The 18,826-nt window shown below is 41.4% G+C and overlaps 2 protein-coding genes and 2 long non-coding RNA genes across 4 annotated transcripts; 3 read left to right on the top strand and 1 right to left on the bottom strand.

Annotated features, from left to right (window-relative positions):
* The first annotated feature begins 4,193 nt into the window (after nt 1–4,193).
* On the top strand, nt 4,194–10,115 carry LOC115738058 (pyrophosphate-energized vacuolar membrane proton pump 1-like). The gene is made up of 9 exons (XM_030670548.2): nt 4,194–4,550; nt 6,679–7,253; nt 7,337–7,716; nt 7,872–7,958; nt 8,036–8,366; nt 8,810–9,220; nt 9,467–9,526; nt 9,660–9,857; nt 9,888–10,115. Exons 1-9 carry the CDS (start codon nt 4,298–4,300, stop codon nt 9,972–9,974), a joined length of 2,382 nt encoding a protein of 793 aa, XP_030526408.2. The 5' UTR covers nt 4,194–4,297; the 3' UTR covers nt 9,975–10,115.
* A 2,531-nt stretch (nt 10,116–12,646) lies between these two features.
* Nucleotides 12,647–14,127, top strand: LOC115738025 (arogenate dehydrogenase 2, chloroplastic). Its single transcript, XM_030670501.2, has one exon. The coding sequence runs from the start codon at nt 12,649–12,651 to the stop codon at nt 13,750–13,752; it is 1,104 nt and encodes a 367-aa protein (XP_030526361.2). The 5' UTR covers nt 12,647–12,648; the 3' UTR covers nt 13,753–14,127.
* Nucleotides 14,128–17,907: 3,780 nt separating this feature from the next.
* On the top strand, nt 17,908–18,587 carry LOC115738068. Its single transcript, XR_007199471.1, has 2 exons — nt 17,908–18,095; nt 18,343–18,587. It is a non-coding gene; the product is annotated as an uncharacterized LOC115738068 (long non-coding RNA).
* LOC125316156 lies at nt 17,968–18,444 on the bottom strand. The gene is made up of 2 exons (XR_007199472.1): nt 18,314–18,444; nt 17,968–18,234 (listed from the first exon to the last, which is right to left on the bottom strand). It is a non-coding gene; the product is annotated as an uncharacterized LOC125316156 (long non-coding RNA).
* Nucleotides 18,588–18,826: the final 239 nt, after the last annotated feature.

Below are 18,826 nucleotides of genomic sequence, written 5' to 3'. Positions count from 1 at the left end.
AAGAAAATGTTGAAAAATATATTAAAATATTACAAAAAATTGTTGACTTCGGTAATTTCTTGTCAATAAGATTCAATTGATAAAAAGTGAAAAGATGTATAATTCAATTGAAAAAAGTGAAAATATTTAGGGAGAAAATCAAAAAGTTATGGTATAATGATTTTTGATATGGTTATAATGAGTTTTAGAAATCGATGTGTTTGATATATGTGATTTTCATGAATAGAAACACGTTTGATAAACAAAATTTATGTTCCCAAAATACTTTCTTTCAATTTTTTATTTAAATCAATTAATTTGTAATTACTTTAAAATTTTCTTGTAAATTGAAGATCAATTTCAATACACAAAAAATAATAATTTGAAATACACTTATTTTTTTTCATGATATAAATAAGATCCAAATTTTAATTTGAAAATGTAAATATAAAATAGTAACGAAGAAGGAGGAAAGAAAGGTTTTGTGTTTTGAAAGTGATTATTTTGCAAAACCAACTTTTTGTGGTTTTGCAAAATGGTCATTTTTCTTCAAAACGATTCCGCTTCTAGAATCATAATCAAAATTATATGTGTTATCAAACATGATTCTCATTTTTGCTTTGGGACAGAATAAAAAACAAAATTGTTACCATGCAGACCCTTAAGGTTGGATTAATAAATTTAAGAGATTTATGTTTTTTTCTTTCTTTTTTCACAATTTTCCCCACCTAGTTGGGGGCACTTTGGGGGTTGAACCAGCCAATCCTAAGGTGGAGGTGGGGACCACTGGCCCAACCTTGAGAGGCGAGTCCGATGGGCCCCGCCCCCGCCCGCACCCGCGGCCGCACTACCTTTTATGTAATTTCTTTGCAGTTGCACCATCCCCTTCTTGTCTCCGTTCCGTCCGAGACGAAGCAGAGCAGACAACTGTCAACTGCGGCCCATTCGCTAACTTCCAAAAACAGAAATTGCACTAAACCCTAGCCTCTCCCCACGTCCCCGAGGAACGTACCCGGTGTCAAATAGATGCTCTCGAAATCGCGCTCTACAGTTGCATCTGGTGCGAAGAAAACAGTGCATTAAGAGATGTGAAGCCTCTCGACGGTGCGCATTAACAAATCGTCGACCGCGACAGATCCATTGAAGCACCGAGTCATAATTTCAAAGGTGGCAATCAGTGCATCCGCCGCACCCGTCGCACTCTGTCCCCGAGCAGCAGCCGAATTGGAAAGATTAGGACACATGAAAGAGATGATTCGATGGTCGATTGTTAGACCTGATTAGCTTCTCACGTGTGAATGGAAATTTTTTTTATACGCGAGGGAGAATTATTTTAAAAAAAAGGCTCAATACTAAAAAAAACCTTCGAATTTAGCATTTGTGACAATTATATCCAAAGCTTTTCTTTTTGTCTCATAAAAAACCTTCAACTTTTACTTTTGTTATAATTTTACCCCAAACTTTTATTTTTGTCTCAATTCTACCGTCCTAGTACCAAACAAACCCATAACTTTAGCATAAATCCCAATTATATCCAAATTTTTTAGTCTCATAAAAAACCTCCAATGTTTACTTTTGTCCCTATATTCTACCACCGTTAGCCTTTCCGTCCATAATTACCATTAGTTAATCCTACGTGGCATTTTCACGTCGTTAATGAATTACACATCAAGAAAGCTGATATGAAAAATCCTCCACACTTCTCTTCTACTATTTGCTTCTCCTACATATTGTCGGAAAATATAGAGTCACTTAAGACGGCGCGTTTCGTATTCTCTTTTGCACCCAACAACCCAAAGAATGGCTATACATGGAAGTATTTGGACGAACTATCTAAAATCTCGTCATCCTTGAAACCCGTTATTTCTAAATTTCGAAGATTCATTGATAAGTTTGGTGAGAAAATTCGAGCACGTATGATTGATTAAAGGTGATTATGGACGGAAGGATGACGGTGGTAGAATTGGGATAAAAGTAAAAGCTGGAGGTTTTTTATGAGACAAAAAAAGTTTTGGATGTAATTGGGACATATGCTAAAGTTGACTTTTTTTTTTTAGTATTAGACCGGTAGAATTGGGATAAAAGCAAAAGTTTGTGGTTTTTATAAGACAAATTTTTTTTTTAGATATAATTATCATAAATGCTAAAGTTGGAATTTTTTTTTTTTTTTTTTTTGTATTAGGCCCTTAAAAAAATGGTCATTGATCTTTGGCTTAATGTGCAACAACGTTTCTAGATTTTTAATTTGATCGGTATGGTCCATGAACTTTAACTCGATATGCAATGCCGCCCATAAAATTTTAATTTGTTCAATGTGCTACTTGAACTTTAACCCCGTGTACATTGTCACCCTTGAACTTTTAATTTGTTTAATATTATAACATAACTTTAATTAATGGAATGACAACATTGAATATATTCATATAATGTTGGGATTAAATTGAACATGTATCAAAAGTTTAGAGGTCGCACCGAATAAATTAAAAATTCAAGAACGATACCGTATATTGGAGAAAAGTTCACATATCACATTAAATAAATTAAAAGTTTAGAAACTATAATGCACATTGAGCCAAAACTCAAAACTCGGGATTATTTATGTCAAAATCACTTCTCAAGCTGGGCACTGAGCTTTGAAACCATACCGGGTCTACGAGGAAGGGCCAATCTCGTGGAAAGGAAATTACTAAGGGACAAAGGAAAGAGACTCCCGCAAAGAATCTCCTAGCGAGCGAAAAGGATGCGTCATATCCGATTGCGGTCGGGATTGGGATGCTCTGCACGCCGTTCAACACAAGCGACGTCAGAGGGTCTCATGCACGATCCGTCCCATAAAGAAACACTATCATGTTATGGACATGGTGGCATTAATACTGTAATACTAAAAAACATGCTTCCTACCCGCCTAAGATTCTACTCATCAACGCATAATTTTTTGTCCGTAGTTTTAGCTTGAAAAATTCCTCTTGACAAGAGGAAAATCGACCCCGTATAATCGCATAAAATTCGTGAAAACTAGCACGATAGTTTAGGTTGGGTATGTAGGACGACTAAGTGACGAGCATTGATCAAAGGAAAAGATGTCGGATGGAAGATTTTCATAGGAAACTGAGAAATCGCATTCCGACATTGGTGCAGTCAAATGTAAGCCGTGAGATTGTACTCGCTCTCACTCCCACCGTCCGATTATCTTACTCTCGGACAACTTTCCATCTCTTGGAAATTGTTTTTCGTGATTTTAGCTTGAAAATTGGATATTGATAAGAGGAAAATTGACTCCATTGAAGTATTCAGAAAATTAGCCGTTAATCGCATAAATTTCGTGGAAAATAGCACAATAAGTTCGGCCAAGCACGTAGGATTAAGGAACGAGCATTAATTGAAGGAAAAGATGTCGGGTGGAGGGTTTTCATAGGTAAGTGAGAAATCCTACTCCGACATTGATGCGTCAAATATTCGACGTGAGATTGTGCTTGCTCTCACTTTCACCGTTTGATTATCTTACTCTCACACAACTTTTCATCTCTTGTACATCGTTTTTCGTGATTTGAGGTTGAAAATTTCCACTCGATAAGAGGAAAATTATAAAATTCATGGAAAATAGCACAATAGTTTAACCCAAGAGCGTAGGAGGAATAAGGAACGAGCATTAATTAAATAAAAAAGAAAGATGTCGGATGGAGGGTTTTCATAGAAAACTGGGAACTCCTATTCCGATTTTGATGCGTCAAATATACGCCATGAGATTGTAAACGCTTTCACGTCTACTGTCTGATTATCTTTATCTCAGGTAACTTTTTCATCTCTTGTAAATTGTTTTTCGCGATTTGAGCTGGGAAAATTGCTCTTAATAAGAGGAAAATTGACCCATAAAAATATTCATTAATCGCATAAAATTCGTGGGAAATAGCCCAAGTACGTTCGAGATGGAACGAGCATTAATCAAATGAAAAGACGTCCGGATTGAGAATTTTCACAGAAAAGTAAGAAATCTTATTTCGACACTGATGCGTCAAATGTTCCCATGAGATTGTACTTGCTCTCTCTTGCACCGTCCGATTATCTCACTCCCGGACAACCTTCCATCTTTTGTAAATCCGACGGACAGCATCGAAAGGCCTAGATCTTCACTCTAGCACCAGATTCACATTATCGTAACCTTCCAATTCATGGAACTCTCGCCACTTTCCCATATAATCGAGCTCGCTCCGCATTTCATTCCTCTCTGCGTCTTTCTCTCTCTCACTCGCTCGCTCACTCACTTTGATAGGCGTCGAGTCCAGAGATTCGGGTGGCGTAGTCTAGGGTTCCGGCAAGGATGGCGTTGCTCTCAGCTCTCGCGACGGAGATCGTGATCCCGGTCTGCGCCGTGGTCGGGATCCTGTTCTCCCTGGTCCAGTGGCTCCTCGTGTCCCGCGTGAAGCTCGCACCGGAGCCGCGCGCTCCGTCGTCCTCGTCCCCAAACAGCAACAAGAATGGCTACAGTGACTACCTCATCGAGGAAGAGGAAGGCGTGAACGACCAGAGCGTCGTGGCCAAGTGTGCTGAGATACAGAGTGCCATCTCTGAAGGTGACTTTGTACAGATCCTCTAGCTTCACGACTAGTCCCCTTATTGGAATTTCTCCGTTTCGGTTTACTCCATAGTCTCAACTTCTTAATTTTTTCCAGATCTTTCAGTAATATGGTCTTTCGAGCAAAGTTCGTACCCCTTAGCTCATGTTCGTTGTCCGAGAGAGAAAAAAACGACGACAGAGAATGAAGTAGATTTGATTTTCTGGGTCGCGAGTCTTTCTTTTTCAATCACTCTTCTTCTTTTTTTTCTGGGCTTAGAGAGGTTGCGATTTAACCCCTTCTTTATATTGTCTACATATTTTTTTGGGTCAATCTCGCATCTGCTTGAGCAATAGCAACAAATTTGAGTCTTGTAATTTGATGATAACCGAGCAAAATTATGAGCTTTTGCCGCTTGGGAAAGGCTGCTAGAGCTTTGAGTAACGTATCACTCGTGCAGATCTCTTCTTGGGTAATTTTAATTATTTTGTGAGGGAATGGTGGTTTGAACGATGTTGGTGGTCTTTGTGGTTTTTTCTTGGGAGGAGGAGTGCTAACTGGTGCTGCTCTTATCCTTTTGGCTTTTGCCCTCTGTAGGAGTAATTATTTTCGTCTTATGCGTATAAAGGTCGCGGTTTCTTTGGATTAGTAAAATGCACGTGTTGTGCACGTGAATGTCGTGAGGCAGGGTATGGGCCCATGGGCCTTCGGCCTTTTCGTCTCTTTCCGTCTCTTTACTCGCCCACTAGCTGCGGGCTCCCATGGGACTGGGAGGCACTTTATTTTATGGCATTACATGACAACAATGTAGATAATGTATCTGTTTGAAAAGTATTTGATTAATATAGGAGAATATGCTCTGAATAACTACATGTTAAAAGATTAATTGTTTTATTAGCCCAAGAACTGGCTGAATAAGTCAAACTCAGTGTCACATTTGGGCATATATACATCTGTAGACAATATGAAAATAAGCCAATATGAGTTCATACACAGAATTATTCTCGGCAACTTTGATTCATTTTGAGTTGTCCATGTGATAGATTAAGTTCCATCTGTTTTGTATTAGTTATAGAAGCTTGGTACACGACACTAATGACTCAACATCAAGTTCACTAAAATTAGAATCGTAATTTTCATATGTAATTGGCCTTAGTGGAAGCATATTGGTATACGGCACTGTTGGAAAGTGTTTGTTTACTTTGTCAGTGAATGTGTTTCAAGTGGTCCAGAATATTTTTCATTTTTTATTTTTGTCATACTTGTAACCAAACACTAATTCTGCAGGATTTGTTAAGAATGTATAGGTGACGAACCGTTTGCATATTTCTCTAAGTTCTCTTTTGTGTTACATTCTTGCTTCTCCTAACTAAACTCCTTATTGGTGACTATGTTTCATACCTATTTCTTTTCATTCTGATTTAAATAATTTTTCAAAGTTCGAGCATTATCAGTTCTAATGTGAAAAATTAATTTTGTGTTCCTTTTATTTTTCCAAATCATTTCCCCCGTTAGTATTTCACCCTTCTCCTCTTCTAGTTCTGACATCTAAGTTCAGTTATAGATTTAGCTCTGATGTTTTCCATACACTCGGTTTTTATCTTCGTGTCTAACCTTCTGTTTACTATTGTAGGTGATAATATGTTTCTCGTTTCTTGTTTGTTTTTAATGCTTTGAGAAAAACTAATGTTTAGGTGTATTTACAATAATATTCTGGGTCTTTTTTTGGTGATCGATATATTATATTTTGGGTCTGGGATGATGTAATTTATATTCGGTTCCTTTTATTCAATTAAATTATGTTGCAGATCTCTGTATTTTTATCATTCCTTTTCCCATGTCGTCCTACTCATTATGTTTTTGTCACTCTTCCACTGGTGGGATTTAACACTTACACTGTCTGGCTTGCCAAAGGTGAATTGTAACAGAAACCATATAGTCTTTTATGTTACTCTTTTGGAGGCGCTGTAGGTTAGGCTTTTTTATTTCTTGGAACTTGGTCGAACAAAACTAGGCAACGGAATAAAGTAACAGGATTTAACTAAATTGTACCTTATTTTGTCACACTAACGTAGAATGTCAAGATTTCGATTTGTTGCTTTATCTGTTTAACAGCAATCCTAAATTACCATTATGATTGTAACAGGTGCGACTTCTTTTCTGTTCACGGAGTACCAGTACGTTGGAGTATTCATGGTTGCTTTTGCGGTTCTCATCTTCCTTTTCCTTGGCTCTGTTGAGAGCTTCAGCACCCAAAGCCAGCCTTGCACATATGATCCTTTGAAAATGTGCAAGCCTGCACTTGCCACTGCTGCTTTCAGTACAGTTTCATTCCTGCTAGGTGCTTTCACCTCAGTCGTCTCTGGTTTCCTTGGCATGAAAATTGCTACCTATGCCAATGCAAGGACTACCTTGGAAGCGAGAAAAGGCGTTGGAAAAGCTTTCATTGCTGCTTTCAGGTCTGGTGCAGTTATGGGATTTCTTCTTGCTGCTAATGGCCTTCTTGTGCTCTATATTGCAATCAATCTGTTCAAGTTGTACTATGGCAATGACTGGGAAGGTCTTTTTGAGGCCATTACCGGTTATGGTCTTGGTGGATCTTCCATGGCTCTCTTTGGAAGAGTCGGTGGTGGAATTTATACCAAGGCTGCTGATGTTGGTGCTGATCTGGTTGGAAAGGTAGAGAGAAATATCCCAGAAGATGATCCAAGAAACCCAGCGGTATGTACTCTCCTACTTTAGCTCCATCACCTAAGTATATCATTCGCTTTTAGTTATAAATGGGGTTGGCCTTAATCATTCAGGTGATTGCTGATAATGTCGGTGATAATGTTGGGGATATTGCTGGTATGGGGTCTGATCTTTTTGGCTCTTATGCTGAATCATCCTGCGCGGCCCTTGTTGTTGCTTCCATCTCTTCTTTTGGAATCGAGCATGACTTCACTGCCATGTGTTATCCCTTGCTTATCAGCTCTATGGGTATCCTTATTTGCTTGATTACAACACTCTTTGCGACTGACTTCTTGGAAATCAAGGCGGTGAAGGAAATCGAGCCTGCATTGAAGAAGCAACTTATTATTTCCACGATTCTAATGACTGTTGGAATAGCTATTGTTAGCTGGATTGCTCTGCCCTCATCATTCACAATTTACAACTTTGGGTCGCAGAAAGTTGTGAAGAACTGGTAAATTCTTTGATGATACTTATCTCTTTCTGATCCTCAATGCTGCTTTCTTCCAATATTGTTCATGTGAAGCGCTTTAAATGTCAGTGGACGTTTATTGTTTTGATCAATACATTGAGCGTATGCAGTCGCTAAAAATGGGTATGATCTTGCAGGCAGCTGTTCTTGTGTGTTGGTGTTGGTCTTTGGGCTGGGCTAATTATTGGGTTTGTCACTGAATATTACACCAGTAATGCCTACAGGTACTAAAATTGCTGAAGTAAAGCAATGGCATGTTGATGATCATGTGCTGACTATGTATTGATCCTTTTCTCCACAGCCCTGTCCAAGATGTTGCTGATTCCTGCAGAACTGGTGCTGCGACCAATGTTATTTTTGGCCTCGCCTTGGGATATAAATCTGTCATTATCCCAATTTTTGCCATTGCCATCAGCATTTTTGTGAGTTTCAGTTTTGCTGCCATGTATGGAATTGCTGTGGCTGCCCTTGGTATGCTAAGTACCATTGCCACTGGATTGGCCATAGATGCTTATGGTCCCATCAGCGACAATGCTGGAGGTATTGCTGAGATGGCTGGCATGAGTCACAGAATTCGTGAGAGAACTGATGCCCTTGACGCTGCTGGCAATACAACTGCGGCCATTGGAAAGGTACAGGCCATCCTTGCATATGAATATAGTAACAGACACTGTCCCGTTGTCCTTTTAGTAGCTTGTCTTGATAAAATCCGTAACATAGCAGAGGAAAGGTTGTCTCTGTGCAGAAATTTTTCGTGAGACCACGTTCATAGTGTGTGTGCACATTGCCCAATTATTTTTTACTTGAGGCCATTCTTCAATGCCAGTGGTGTGAGGTAGTGAGCTCGGGAAGTTCACTCTTTTATTACTTTTCATGGCTAAATATATAGGTGAATTATGCAAGTCTTTTTGGATTCTTGCTAGTGTGGCATGACGTTTGGCGAAAATCACATCTTTTTTCTTTGATGTGCTGCCTTTAATCTATCATTATTAATATTAGCCCTGTTGTCAAATTCTACTTTCCTGTTATTTGAATCTTATATTTGATCAACTTTTCACTTTCTCCTGGTATGTAGGGATTCGCCATTGGATCAGCTGCCCTGGTGTCTCTTGCTCTGTTTGGTGCATTTGTGAGTCGTGCAGCAATTTCTACCGTTGATGTCCTGACACCAAAGGTCTTCATAGGTTTGCTCGTGGGTGCCATGCTTCCTTACTGGTTCTCTGCTATGACCATGAAAAGTGTGGGAAGTGCAGCATTGAAGATGGTGGAGGAGGTCCGCAGGCAGTTTAACAGCATTCCAGGGCTCATGGAAGGTCATGCAAAGCCTGACTATGCTAGATGCGTCAAAATTTCAACTGATGCATCTCTCAAGGAGATGATTCCACCTGGTGCTCTTGTCATGCTTACACCACTTATTGTCGGGACCTTCTTCGGTGTGGAGACACTGTCTGGTGTTTTGGCTGGCTCTCTTGTTTCTGGTGTTCAGGTAATTCTTATGAAAATAAGATGCCTATCTGTTTTGGTAGCTTACATTGTAGTTTCTTCGTTGTTGAACAAAATCTGTAGGTAAACTAGGTTTGCTGTTCGACCAAAAAAAAAAAAAAACTAGGTTTGCTGATTAATGCTCTTATCATCATCTCTATGACAATGTTGGAGCTTCACATTGGTTTGTGTCATTTGCTTGTGTTTTTTCCCTTGATGAAAATGATTCATTGGCCTTGATTTTAAACAGATTGCAATTTCGGCATCCAACACTGGGGGAGCATGGGACAATGCGAAGAAGTACATTGAGGTATGCAGCTGCTTCAACTGTTCGAAAGCTAGCATTTGTTGATAGGCGTGTCTGTGGTTATTCAGTGACCCACTAAGTAAAGTTGTGTGACGAAATGGATTTTTTTCTTCAATATCTTGAAATTCGTTTTCAGGCTGGTGCTTCGGAGCATGCGAGGACCCTTGGCCCTAAGGGATCGGAGCCTCACAAGGCTGCTGTTATTGGAGATACCATTGGTGATCCTCTGAAGGACACTTCAGGCCCATCGCTCAACATCCTCATCAAGCTAATGGCAGTGGAGTCGCTCGTGTTCGCTCCCTTCTTTGCTACTCACGGTGGTCTGCTCTTCAAGATATTCTGAGGGAGGGAATGGATGACTTCCCTTTTGTGGCAGCAGCATCGTCATCAACTCAATTTGGCGTCGGCATCTATTTCCGTGTTGGTTCTCTGTAGCTTTAGTGATTCCTAAGGATGACGATGATGAATATGAAGGTTAGAATTTTATGTTATCATGGTAATGTCTACATGAGTTTTAAGGCTGAACCTGGCAATTTTGAATCATGGACTACTGGATTCTTCACTTTTAGTGTACTTTTTATGTTTGCCCCATGAAAAGGAACAATTACCGAATGGGGTGGGAGGTTGGGTTGGGTTTTTTTTTTTTTTTGTGTGGGGGTGGGGTTGGTTTAGGGGTGTGGTGGCATTTTTCAGCTGATGACCTTTGTGGTATTCTTTCGAAAGTTTGAGTCTATGTTCAATGTTAATTCCTCCTCCTGTACTGAGATCACCTCACACCAGAGGGGAAGATTAGCTGAAGTCTCTGCCTAAGTCCCTTTCCTTAGGGACACTTTCCTGAGTATTTCATGAGCATGCAAGATCCTGATTTTCCTGGCCGTTACTATAAACTTGCATCGTCAAAAGAGAGCAACTACAACCACCCTTCGCTGTAGATGCGGTTTTTCTCTGAGAAACACAAGACTGATCGTGAAAGATGATGAATGTCGATGCTACTGCTTTGATGGAGCTTCAGCATCTTTCGTTTGGTCTGTGTTGACAGAGAGCTGAATGTTTCACCCATCAGGCATGTTCCTAGAACGATGCAGGTACTAGGAAATTGAGGTAGTCGACTCGTTCTTATGCCCCCACATACCGACTCGTTCTAGGTGTGCTTCGCAGAAGTAAAAGAATCATGAGCAGGACCATTTTCTTCTAGTAGGACTGCGCAGGACCAGTGGAACAGTTGCTTTGACACCTTTTCTTCTTTCCATCTTCACTGGTCACGATAATTGGTACTGTTCTCCATCCGATATCGGTGGTCTAGGCGATGATCGCCACCTGGTCTTCATTTCTCGAGGAGCTGAGGCCTTGAGAGCTTGAATCTCTTGAGCTGAGTGAGTGCAGATTTATGCGCGGCAAATGTCAATGTTCTTGATCATCGGAGACCTCAGAATCCTTGTATCATCCGAGGCTACTGGGCATTCCCGAGTTTTCACCACATATTCCAGAGGTGAATTTTCTTCTAGGAGAGAATGTCAAAGTTCTTGATCCTGGACTTGGTTATTTAGTAGATCAATTGTGGTCAAAATTGCATCCGTCGCCCTATATCCTAGGTCGTTGACAAAACTATTGAACATAATGACATTACATTGACAGCAACGCTAACACTATGCAGTAAGATCGGTTTATAAAATTGACAAGAGTAAGGGTGTGTTTGTTGGGGCGGTAAGAGAACTAGTAGCAAGGGGGACGACCGGACGAATTCTTACAAGTGTTTGGTTTGTTGAAATGACTAGTCGACGAAAAATAATTACAGTAAAACAAATATGTATGTTTACAATTACACAGAAAAAATATTTTTTATCACCAAATTTTTTCCGAATTAATCCCATTGTTGAGGGCCCGACTCGGGGTTTGGGTCGGGTCAAATATGATCCGATCCATATTGATCAATTTAACCCGTTTTGACCTATATTCATCCAATGTAAATTCAATAACCTATACTCGACTCGATTCATAACCAACTCATTTAACCAAATCATATAATACAAATTTTGTAATTTTTATCAAGTGTTTTAATTTTTATTTTATTTTCTCTTTTCTCTTTTTTCTTTTTTCCTCCTTCCTCTGCAACTCCGTTTGCAACCTCCCTCCTCCGTCTGCAAGTCAATATTCAAGGCTTCAGCGAAGGCGGGAAGCCCGACAACCAGCCGCATCCTAGCGAGCACGAGGCCGGATCCCGACGAGCCTCGAGCACACACGATCTCGGATGAGCCCCGAGCCTCCCGGCTCGCTAGAGCTCGGCCGATCTCGGTGAGCCAAGCTCTCCTTAGGCTCGCCGGTGGCCATCGCCGACTCGTGGCGCCCAAGGCAGGAGAAAAAAATATAAAGAAAAAAAATATTAATATTATAATAAAATAATAAAAATTTTAAAATATTAAAAAATTGAATTTTTTAAGAAATCTATTTTATGGCTCTTTCAAGATAGTTGTCTTACCTAACTCATTTATAATTCATTTAAAATCCATTTAGAGCCCAGTAGATTTATAAATAATTCATTTATGATCCGCTTAAGCATTTAAACTAACATATTTTTTAGAGAAAAAACCACCAAAAACCCTAAATTATGTCAATTATGACACATTTACCCTAAACCTTTTTTTTTAATACCAAAAATCCCAAACTTTTACTCATGTGATACATTTACCCCAAATTTTTGCTTGTGACATCGAAAACCCTAAACTTATATCCGTGTGATATATTTACCCTAAAATATTTTTTTGTGACATTAAAAATCTTAAACTTATATCCATGTAACACATTTATCTCAATTTAAACGTGCACAAGTTTGGAGTTAAATATGTTACATGCGTATAATTTTAGGATTTTTTGTATCACAAAGAAAAATTTAGAGATAAATGTGTTACGACGGATATAATTTAGAATTTTTGGTGATTTTTTCCTTAATTTTTTATGCTCTACCGTTAAATATGGATTGAATATGGGTTCTTGACTATTTTACCACCTCTGGGTCTAGGCCTGACGCGTCAGAGTTGCTCATGGCCAGCGTCGATTCAGTTTTCAGTTTCCCCTCTTGCCTGCCAGCGCCCTTCTCTTCTCTTCTCTGTCGCAGACGCACACAGAGAATGCTCCCATTTTCCTCCGCACAGCTCTCTCAAACCACCTCCCACCTGACCCCGCTCCTCCGTTCGTTCTCTCACCCCTCTCCGCCACCGCCCAATCTCCTCCGCCGCAAGCTGCCCCTCCGCGTCCGGTCCCTCGACGCCGCCCAGCCTTACGACTACGAGGCCCAGCTCCGTTCCAATTTCCGTAAATCCTCCTCCCTGAAGATCGCCATCCTCGGCTTCGGCAACTTTGGCCAGTTCCTCGCCAAGACCTTCGTCTCCCAGGGCCACACCATCCTCGCCCACTCCCGCTCCGACTACTCCTCTGTCGCCTCCGAGCTCCGCGTCGACTTCTACGATGACCCGCACGACCTCTGCGAGCAGCACCCCGACGTCGTCCTCCTCTCCACCTCCATCCTCTCCACCGAGCGCGTCCTTCGTTCGATCCCGTTCCAGAGGCTCAAAAGGAGCACCCTTTTCGTCGACGTCCTCTCGGTAAAGGAGTTCCCTCGCGACCTTTTGCTTAAATGTCTGCCTCCCGAGTTCGACATTCTGTGCACGCATCCCATGTTCGGGCCCGAGAGCGGTAAGCATTCGTGGGCGGGGCTTAGCTTCGTGTACGATAGGGTTAGGATTGGGGGGGGTGAATCGAGGGTCGATAGGTGCGAGAAGTTCTTGGATATCTTTGCCAGGGAGGGTTGTAGGATGGTGGAGATGAGCTGTGCTGAGCATGATCGGTACGCTGCCGGGTCGCAGTTCGTGACTCACACTGTGGGAAGGGTGTTGGAGAAGTTCGGATTGGAGTCGTCGCCGATCAATACCAAAGGGTACGAGACCCTGTTGGATTTGGTGGAGAACACGTCGGGGGATAGCTTTGATTTGTACTATGGATTATTCCTGTATAACGATAGCGCGATGGAGCAGCTGAAGAGGTTGGACATGGCATTCAAGTCGATACAGAATGAGCTATTTGGGCATTTGCATCGGATTTATCGGAAACAGTTGTTGGGGGATGCAGAGGGGGCCAGAGATTTGGGCACGACGAGATCCGTGGTTCAGAAGTTGCTCTCTAATGGTGCTCCTCCAAATGCGGAACCTCCTTCGGATCCAGACAGTGCTACATGATTGAATACCTGAAATGTCGCCTGCTGGGTCATAATTCGCTTTGCCTTGAGCTGCATTGTGAAAAAAATTTCCTTTTATGTGTTAGGCAGTCAGTACAATCGTTGTGGCCTGGTATCTATCTATTGAGAGGCCATGTTTGTTCATCTGGAGACCAATGTGTGAATTGGAGAGGTGCTCAGCTAATAGTTTCGAGACTTTGTCCATGCGTCTCTTAGAATAGATCATCTTAGGTGTTGGCAAGTGAAATTCGATTGTTATTATGCAATGTAGTTGCTCAACAATTCCAGTATGTCTCGAAAAATATCCAAGATCCTTATTTTCTTTCGAATTGATGCAAATGAAATGTTTGGAGATGAGCACAGTTTCTTGTTTAAATGCTCTAGCGGTTGTGAGTAAGGAAGAGAAGCAGGAACAAAGAAGGATATCCAGAGCAGCAAGGAGATGGGGAAAGTGCCTTCTGAGAAGGCAAAAGCATGAAAATTCAGAAGAGCTTAAGCAATTGTGGGGTGTCCAGGTTAAGAACCTTCTCTCACAAGTGCTTCTTCATTTGATTGCCCATCTCTCCTCTTGGAAGTTCAGATGGTTTCGCCTTTTCTCCAGAGTACATCTCCTGATTTATAGGTCACTCTCACTAGTCTGAAGATGCATTGCGAAATCTAAATAGATTTCAACTTTGGCATCCAGCTCTGGCGGAGCATGTGATGATGCAAAGTAAATTGAGGTATGCAGCTGCTCCAACTTCTCAGAGTTAGTTTTTGTTGATATACTTGTCTGTGGTGGTCCAGTGACCTGCTAAGCAAAGTTAAACACAAGACTGCCCACCAACCAGCCCCTCCCATTCTTTCAAGTACGCTGACTTTTCCAGAACACATTTTCGAAGCTGAGATTCCCTAGGTTAGTCACATAGCGAACTAGTTGGTGTGAAGCTGAATACCCCATGTAAAAAGTTTGGTAGGAGATGGGAGAACTGCGGCTCCATATTCATAGTACAGTTGAGATCAATTGATCTCTCAGTACATACAACAACAATGTAACTTACAATGAAGTTTTTGTTTTCCCAAATTGAAGTAGGAAACGAGAACTATCGGTGAAAGGTCAGCTAGCTAGTCTTTCCTTCACTAGTTTTTCCCCTATCATAGTGCAATTTGAAAAGTTTGGGCGACTGTCACGGTGAAGAACGACGCTCTTGCCTGTCTTGACCATACAATGTTAACCTTGTTTCTCTTACACTCATCCATATACAGATTTCACTGAGAGATTCACACGAGCTATATAACCTTGCATTCTTCAGGACTTACCTTTCACCATTCCATAAGTGAAAGGTAATCCGAAGGGATTTTGTAGGCTTTGAAGCTTATCGGTCTCAATTAATATGCTCCTCGATATGTGTTCTCCTGCTTTAGAGCAAGAGGGTCAATCATCAAGTTGATATTAGGAAGGCAATATGGAAAAACAAATAACATGTATCCCCTTGACTTTACTTATCTGTCAAGCTAGCTTTGACTTCACTGGTTGGTTGACTATGGTGGAATGTGTAAACTCGTTCGAGTCGTTGAAGAGAAATCAGTTCACTTTAACAATTTTGAATGCGTTTTAGCCCACATGAAAGTAGTTTTAAGGTGTTAAGTGGGGTCGATAATCGATTAATATGACAGTACAAGATGGGCAATTATGCAACGTTTCCAATGTAAGGCATTGCACTATCATTTGTCTTTTGATCTCAATAGAAAGTATCGACGGTTGCAATTGCATCTTTCTTGGCTGTGCACTGAAAAAAGTTCGGCACGGGCCTCAAATGAGTTAAGAGATTACATGATCGATTAATGTTGCGTGAGCTATATCAAGAAAAGACCGAGAGTGGTTGGTCTTGGCCATTCAAAGTAGGAGTGCGACATCATGGCAATGAGCTCAAAGCCGCTTAAACATTCGGGGAATAACAACGTAATTAAACTAAGGGTAAAGAATTCAGATTCAACCCCGATTGAACAAAGCATGTGTTATATGGGCTTCCATCGTCGCTAACCCACCCAACGTAAAGACAAAAAATCATTCAACAAGGGCGATGACATGCACCGCGCACCAATCGTAACTACACAAAACCATACTTAATTATGTAGCAAAGATGACGCGTTAGTCGAAAAGCCAGGACCATAAAGAAGAGCATCAACCGGGGAGGCAGGATTGAAGCTGATGCCGATACAGACGATCAGCTCGGCAGGGCATGCGTGGTGACCGTGGTCTGCAGGCAGGGAAACTGTGGAGTGTGGAGAGTGTAGAGAAGCCCTCAAGGAACTCTTTCGAGTAGTTGCACGGGTTGGGGTTACAGTAGCTTGAGCAACACTTCGAGCAGTATTGGTTCAATTGAAATGCCCTTTCCGCGCGACAGTAGACCGTTTCTTGGAGACCGGAACCGGAAAAGCATACACTGGCGATATAGTCCACCACATGCTAAACCAAGAAATATATATCGCGGCTCTCTTTGTAAATCTTGAAAGCTTTTCTCGCGATACCTTCACCTCCTCCAGTTGGGAAAAGTTCCCGTCTTTGGCTCCCTCGGGACAGGTCTATGAGCTGCATAAATATAAAGGTAAGTAAAGTGCCGACGTAACCAAACGCATGAAATCATCATACTTAAGGGATTGTTTGCTCCATGCATAGGTGCAATGAACAGAAATTCTAAAGATTGATGAACTATCGGATCAGGAGGAGTTCTTGAGAGAAAGCATCATCTTGAAAGGCCACGGCTTCCGCAACGATAAAGGCAATGATTTTGCCAGAGACAGTCACCATTCCGATCACGAAAGATCTTGTGCTCATCTTTCTTTCTGTCCGGGGGATTGTAAGGCCATGCAGTCTCAAAGTCCAAAGCTCACGGGGAGATAAGACAGTAGCTACAGAAACGATAGAGAAGAGACTGAAGACGTGTAGGGGTCATCATCTTCAATGCGCCCGTGCATGGACTCTCTGTTTCGTTTCCGGAAAAGGGTGCTCGCCATTAATGTGTTTGGTTCCCGCGTGTTGCTAGTGAAACAATAGAGAAGATACTGAAGACGACGGGTAGAGTGTCACAGACGAAAAGTTCCATGACCCTCGACCATACTCGCGTACCTTGTGAGTGTAAAGCTCGTTGATGTCGGTGGGAGTGAGTGATGTAGAGGGGAAGATGCAACTGATTCATAGGAATGGCGTTGGGGTGGTTTGTAAACTCTTAGGAGCTCTGCAAGTGGGGTTGATTTACCGTGTACAAACTGATTGGGGTGGTTTGTTCATATGGAATGGCGATAATACGTGTCTGTTTCAGCGAAGGATCGTGGGATTTAGTGCGGTCTGTAGGGTTGGGTAAAGCGAAGGTGAACCATGGGGATGGATAGCAATTCGACGTGATGACAGTGGATTGGAGAGTCGGTAGTGTGACGCTCTGCTAGAATGGAGCCAAAAGTTTGCCTGCCAGAATACGGCAAAGAGCCAAATTAAAAGCTGCTATCTATGCTTCTATGGATATATCACGAAGAAACCGACTCAGGAGCATGCAGTCAAATTAAGCTGCACTTTTCAACCAATAATGTTGATCCACAGACAGAGCAAACTTCTGCTTTTTGCAACCCATTGGAAACACCTTCCCAACAACAACCCACCCCCCCAAAAAAAAAAAAAAAAACAATCTTCTGCAGTACACAGAAATTGCATGAAGCTGAAGTTATCTTCCGTGTAAGGTTCACTGGGTTCTGCGGCACTTGGAAGACACCCCAACTCGAGGAGCAAATCAGTCACTTGTACCATCATGACCAGTGTGGGTCGAAGATGAAGTTGGTGCAAAGAAAGCACTACGGTTGGCAGAAGGAGCTTTTGGATGAATAGGCATGGAGAGGACTTCAGCTGAACTAGAGGGCTACTCATTATCATGGAAGAATCACTCAAGGTTCAAGTCTTCCGAGCCTTCAAGCAGTACAGGTACGTGTGATGCTGAGGTAGAAAAGGAGATAGAGCCATGCAATATGGAGGGACCTAGTACTAGTAGTGAAGCTCCATCATCTGGTTTGGGGGATTTGGTTATTAAAGAGGCAGGTAGGAGTTCATCGACTCCTCAAAGAAGTGATTCGTGTACCGAGTTACAGCGGAAAGAAAGGGCAATTCAGGTCGCTCATATCAAAGTGTTCGATGAGCGATTAAAGCTTCTTGAAGAAGAAAATAATACTCTAAAAAGGACATTCTTTGAGGCTGTAAAGGATCGAAAACGGTTGGCAGATGAGATATATGAGCACTTCTGGATCATAGATCGCTCTCTACATGCTAGAGACCAGTTTCAAGGAACTTCCGCTTCTTCAGTAGTCAGCAATTTGAAGGTAAGACACTTTCATGGACTACTCCTACTTCATACAAAGCAACCATAAGGACTTCATATACAACTAGAAGGAAACAATTCCTATTCTTTCATTGAGGAGCGACAGTTTCTTGCCCACTTGATTGTTGCAGACAGATAATCTGCTGGGAAATCAGATTGAACAATGCTCAAGAAGTCGACATTTTCTAGATATGAAATCTCATCATACGCCTTTCTTACCGATACTTTCTGCTTTGGCATTTAAACAGGACTTGGAGATCAGAAGAACTGGGACTGGCCTCTCACTACTTCTCTGTCAGTCTTCAAATCCGCTTGTGCTGAGCAAAGAATATACAACTACCACGCCGATCTGCCAAAGCAACACATGATTCTTGGATGAGAGGAAACCTCATCAATTGCTTCTCGAAGCTGTACACAAGCATTTAGATGCATGAGCCAACAGAAGAGGTGTCATCCACATTATCCTTGAGGTTGTTTCAAGCTCTACAGCTTCTGAAAGATTTGAACACACACAGATATAGTTGTGATATTTTTTATACTAATTGTTTGTCGTACAGTAGCACAAGTGTATTTATTCCATACAACAATGCCCTGATACATAACATGAAAAAAGAACCCTACAGAAATTGAAATTTCCCACGAAACTGTAAAGAAACTCTAGCCCTATTAATAAAAGGAAACAGATAAACTGCATATAATAATTAATTCAAGCCAATAAACCATTCAAGTTGG

This window comes from Rhodamnia argentea, chromosome 8, assembly GCF_020921035.1.
Source record: "Rhodamnia argentea isolate NSW1041297 chromosome 8, ASM2092103v1, whole genome shotgun sequence".
NCBI lineage: Eukaryota > Viridiplantae > Streptophyta > Magnoliopsida > Myrtales > Myrtaceae > Rhodamnia > Rhodamnia argentea.
This window is presented reverse-complemented; position numbering and strand designations above follow the sequence as displayed.